The sequence below is a fragment of the Camelina sativa genome, chromosome 9, assembly GCF_030686135.1.
Source record: "Camelina sativa cultivar CO46 ecotype springtype chromosome 9, ASM3068613v1".
NCBI lineage: Eukaryota > Viridiplantae > Streptophyta > Magnoliopsida > Brassicales > Brassicaceae > Camelina > Camelina sativa.
In genome coordinates, this window is record NC_141888.1 from 6,772,320 (window position 1) to 6,778,064 (window position 5,745).

At 31.6% G+C, this 5,745-nt stretch overlaps 1 protein-coding gene across 1 annotated transcript; it reads right to left on the reverse strand.

The window, feature by feature from the left end:
- Positions 1-2,951: 2,951 nt before the first annotated feature.
- On the reverse strand, positions 2,952-4,511 carry LOC104710639 (NADPH:quinone oxidoreductase). The gene is made up of 3 exons (XM_010427270.3): positions 4,107-4,511; positions 3,832-4,023; positions 2,952-3,443 (listed from the first exon to the last, which is right to left on the reverse strand). The coding sequence occupies exons 1-3, from the start codon at positions 4,201-4,203 to the stop codon at positions 3,142-3,144; spliced, it is 591 nt and encodes a 196-aa protein (XP_010425572.2). The 5' UTR covers positions 4,204-4,511; the 3' UTR covers positions 2,952-3,141.
- Positions 4,512-5,745: the final 1,234 nt, after the last annotated feature.

The window sequence follows — 5,745 nt, forward strand, 5'->3', positions numbered from 1 at the left end:
TGAATCCACGCTACACGTGAGTTTATTTGATATATTTTGGTGAAAATTATATATGATTGAAAACAGTTATGAAATATTATCTTATAGAAAATTTTAAATTACTATTAAGGCCAAACTTTTATTTCCGATACACAAAATTTTGAAAAATATAAAAATCAGTTGTACTAAAAAAAAAATCTGTTCAAAAGAATCATGGATTTAACTGGACGTCCAGGAGAGGCTGATCGGACATTCGAACTGGTGACCTTGCATATACTATACCATTTTTTTTAGGGCCAGACAAACAAAACACTTTTTGAATCATGAATAATCTTGTTTTCTCATATTTAATTGACAGCCACCATCTATGTTTTCATGTTTTTTTTTCCATTGTTTTCTTACTTTTCTTATTATTTCTCGTCATTTTTATTGTCAAATTTTCATGATAATTGTTATTATTACTTTTACGTTCGATTCTTCCTTATACTCTTCTTCTTCCTCTTCCTCATCTGCTTTCTAACATTCTTCCACTTAATAACCCATCAAACTCTAAAACCAAAATCATTGCCTATTTTCTCATAAAATTTCATGGATCAGCTAGTCACAATTATTGATATTTTCACTTGTATATTTACTCGGTTTTAGATCCACATGTATTGAAACTTCTTGAACCAAAATCTTAATACTATAAATACTATAAAATTGCAAATTAGCTGCAGAAAAAGTAATATAAACACATGTATAGCTGATACAAAATGTGTTCGTCGTCGATCCTTTTTCTTTAAACCTCAAAAATTAACTCAAACAACATCAAATCAAGGGTCTTGCGACGTCAATCCTTCAAGCTTGCTGCTCATTCGTAGTAGCAAGCATATTAGTCTTATATATAGTGGTTCTCAGCCATTGTCTAAAAATTTTATAGCCAATGTGGGATGTTGTACATACACCTATTTATAAGTTTTTTAATATAAAAATTTTACATAATTTCAAAAATGTTAAATATTGAGATATGTGATTTTGATTGATCGTTTTAAAAATCTTAATATAGAAAATCTTGTAAATTTAAAAAATGTTGATCTTGTAAATTTTAAAAATGTTGATCTTGTAAATTTTAAAAATGTTGATCAGTGACATGTTGAATCCCGATAGGTTGTTTAAAATCTTATGTGGACGCCGTAAGAAACTTCTAGCTCCAACTTTTATTAGTATACATAATTATAATATTTTAAACTTTTAAAATTTTAAAAATTTGGACGCCTGATAAATCAAGCTTCCTGCTCATTCATAGTTGAAAGCATATTAGTCTTATTTATAATGGTTCTCAGCCATTGTCTAAAAAATTTCTAGCCGATGTGAGACGATGTACATTCACTTATTAATAAGTATTTTGATATTGAAATTTTACATAATTTCAAAAATGTTAAATATTGAGATGTCTGATCCCGATTGGTTATTAAAAAAAATATATGAATATATAAAATCCTGGAAATTTTAAAAAATGTTAATTAATGACATGTCTAATTCCTATTAGTTGTTTTAAATCCCATGTGGACAGCTTTAGGAGCTTATAACTTATACTTTTATTAGTATAGACTAGGTTTTGAACCCACGCGTAGCGTGGGTTTATTTGATATATTTTGGTAAAAGTTATATATGATTGACGACAGTTATAAAATATTATCTTATAGAAAATTTAAATTTCTATTAAGGCAAAACTTTTATTTCAGATACACAATTAGAAAAAATATATATATAAATCAGTTGTTTTAAAAAATAAAATTTGATCAAAAGAATCATGAATTTAACTGGACGTCCAGGCAAGACGGATTGAACATTCAAACTGGTGACCTTGCATATCCTAAACCATTTCTTTGACCATCAGACAAACGAAAATTTTAGAATCATGAATTAATCTTGTTTCTCATATTCAATTGACCGTCACCATCTATGTCTTCGTGTTTTATTCACTGTTTACTTATTATTCATATTCTTTCTCGTCATTTTTATTGTCAAATTTTCATGATAATTGTCATCATTACTTTTATCCCGGTTCTTCGTTATACTCTTCTTCTTCCTCTTCCTCATCAGCTTCCTCACATTCTTCCACTGAATGATCATTTAAAACCATTTTTTTAGAATACTAAAAAACTTGTTAACCCATCAAACTCCAAGACAAAAATCATTGCCTATTTTCTCATAAAATTTCATGGATCAGCAGTCATCACATGCACTCAATTATTGATACTTTCACCTATATAATTATTCGGTTTTAGATCCACATGCATTCAAACTTCTTGAACCAAAATCTTTTACTACAAAATTGCAAATTACTTGCAGAGAAAGTAATATGAATACATATATAGCTAATAAAATTGTGTTTGTCGCCGATCCTTTTTCTTTAAACCTCAAAAATTAACTCAAAGAACATCAAATCAAGGTCTTGCAACGTCAATCCTTCTTCCTTAGATCCAAAAATTAAAACAAATTACTGAAACAATATCAAATCACCTATAAAATCATACACAAAAACATGTTTTACAGTTCATAAGAGATGTAAAGCACAAAAAAGAGATAAATGATAGTTAAACTTTTGATAGAGTTTGAATATTTTTAATATTTTAAACTTTAAAAAATGTTAATCAGTGACATGTTGAATCCCGATAGGTTGTTTAAAATCCTATGTGGACGGCGTAAAGAGCTTATAGCTCCAACTTTTATTAGTATAGATAATTATAATATTTTTAAATTTGGATGTATGATAAATCAAGGTTTCTTCTCATTCGTAGTTGGAAGACTATTAGTCTTTTTTATAATGGTTCATAGCCATTGTCTAAAAATTTTCTAGCCGATGTGGGACGTTGTACATACACTTATTTATCCAAGTGGACGTCTTAAGAAGCTTATAGCTCCTACTTTTATTAGTATCGATTGCATGAGAACCTAATGATATAGAATATTAGTATTTACAGTTATTTCACATAACTCACAATCTAACTTGTTGGAGTAACTCAGAAACATATACGTATAGTACAATTATTAATGAGAAATGGAAAGTGTTATACGAGAACTTCAACACACGGTTAAATTATTACAACAATTGGCATTATCATTCGTCACACGACCAAATCTCACACACATGATAAATTGTTTGACCCACTCAACTTACTTGCCTTGAAGTCGAAGTGTAAATGCTTGTAACGAGACAAGGACTTGTTTCAACCTCTCCTTAGCCGCTTCATCGACCAGGTTTCCTTCTTCGTCGAATTTCTGAGGCGGCTGAAACGCATTGAGAGTAAACTCAGGTTTGTTGATGAAATGAAGATCAAGGAATACTCCGATTTGTCGAAGATGGTATTGCGATCTTCCTCCACCACAGTCTCCACCAGTGCTTATAACGGCAGCGGGTTTGTTAGCCCAAACATTAGGTGCTCTTGAAGCCCAGTCAAGAGCGTTCTTAAGTGGAGCTGGTACAGAAATACAAGATAGGTAAATAAACGACTAACGATCGAGTCAACATATAGAAAGAGTTTGACTTAACGTTAGCAAGAACGAGTTTTATAAGCATCAAATCTATTAAGTCTGGAGTTATACCATAAGATCTTTCAACTTGAACATAAATTGCATATATGACTATGACAAAAATGAAGCATAGTTACAGTAACATATATATCTTAAACTCCAGTTGAGTATATAGACATATATATAAATCAAATCCTAATCGTCACGATACCTCACAACGAGAAAAAACAAAGAATATATCTTTTTGTAACAAATCAAGAAACCTCTAAGACCAAACCTTAAAAGTAAAACTCATTAAAGAACTTTGCATAAGAAGAATCTTTTTTAAAGTACCTGAGACAGAGTAGTTGTACTCAGGACAAGCAAACAAGATACTATCAGCTTCAAGAATCTTCTGTCGGAAGGATTCAATAACCGGAGGATAAGCACCATCGATTTCAAGATCGGTGTTAAGCAACGGTAACAAAGATATGTCTATATACTCAATTTCTATTCCCGGAACCGTTTCTCTTGTCAGATCGATTGCTGCAAAAAAAAAGAACAGTACAAAGTTTAGCAAAACAAAAACCTTAAAAATTGATGAAAAAGTAACGAAAATATATATATACCGGCGCGGAGGAGACCAGTTGAGAAAGAGTATTTCCGGAGAGAACCCGACAGAGCAGCTACTCTGATCAATGGCTTTATCGCACTTACTGCTTCCATTTTTTTCGATTAGAATTTGAGAAAGTGTTGACCGATGAAAAATGATGGGAGATTAGGTGAAGAAACGTGTATCTACACAAAAGAAAAAGAAAAAAAGATTCCATTAATCTTGGCTTTGGACCTATTAAACTTATTATATTCTTAAAAGGTGTAGCTAATAATTCGAACGAAGGACCCTTTTGAAATCATTAACAGATTTGATGCTCTGTGTCGTTTATATGATGCTTTGATGCTTCTCTTGCTCCTCAAGTCAGTTAAAAATTAAGGCTCTCTATTTCTGAATGTGAGTGTGAAAAATAGGTTTACATGTCTTCTCATTGACAGGTTTATGGTGAGCTTTAACAGTCTATTGGCCTTTGGGAACTGATGAGAGGAGCGGACCTATTCACGTGAAAGGGGTCAGTTGACCTTCCCAAATTTCAAAAATTTCGTTTTTGTTATGAGAAAATAGATTGGATTCATCAAAAAAAAAAACTTGTTATGCTTGACCTGGATAAAATATCATCCTAGGTCGATGAAATCAAGCAAATAATTTGACGCGAGTCTGAACAATAGGGATTTGTAAGCAGAGATATGAGACGTGCACTTATTTCGTTTTCTGTTCAGATATCAAGATTAGTTAATAAAATAAGCTGAATCAATACGTATCAAAAAATGTTTTTCCAAGGACAAAGGTCATCATCCTAAGGTCTCAAATGTTACAACATCGTATAGTAGATGTATATGTTCGGGTCTGGGGGTATAAAATCCGTTCAGGCTTTTGGAAGAAGAAAACCGAATCCATCCAGAAATAAACGGTTTGGTTCGAGATCCTCTATACGGTTTGGAATGGTTTTATGTAGATCGGATAGTCAGTTAGGTTAGGGTATTACTTGATACCCGAAAAAATCCGAATATATCCCATCATATATAAGCACATGTGTACTCATTAGCTCTAAATTATCTTTCTTCCCACTAGTATCGACATGCTTTGTCAGTTCCACTTCCTGTTTACAAAATTGATTTAGTTTAATTAATCCCCAATTCTCAAGGTATAAACCCCATTCGATTTGGCATCGTCTCCTCCATTTAAGTCATTAAGGAGATAATGACATGTACCTTCTTCGTTTTCTTGAATCTTCTTTTATCTTCATTCTTCGCTCTAGTTAGAAATATACTCATTGATTAACATTAAAATTTAGAGTTTTTAGTTTAGATTACGGTCTTTGTACGGTTGATTACCTCTAAACCCGTTCTTAGCTAATTAAATGTTGATTGATTAGGGTCTCAGTCTATTTGTGGTTTTACTGTTCATTGCATGTTAAGATGGAAGTTACTTTCATATATTTTTTTTTTGTCTTAATATTTTCATTTGGATTATCATCATCTCCAAATCCAGATAACAAAGTCATACGTATATCACCAAGAAGAAGAATTTATGATTCCTTACTCGGATCAAAGGGGCAAAAGGAAATAAACAAAAAAGGATACTCCCCACAAGGTTAGATATATCGTCTCATTTCACAAGACTAGAGATCACACATGAAACATGTGTATGCATTT

Coding starts and splice junctions, on each gene's coding strand:
- LOC104710639 (XM_010427270.3), bottom strand. CDS start 4,203: ATGGAAGCAGTAAGTGCGATAAAGCCATTGATCAGAGTAGCTGCTCTG. Junction 4,024..4,106: donor AACTGGTCTCCTCCGCGCCG/GTATATATATAT, acceptor TTTTTTTTGCAG/CAATCGATCTGACAAGAGAA. Junction 3,444..3,831: donor GTACAACTACTCTGTCTCAG/GTACTTTAAAAA, acceptor TTTCTGTACCAG/CTCCACTTAAGAACGCTCTT.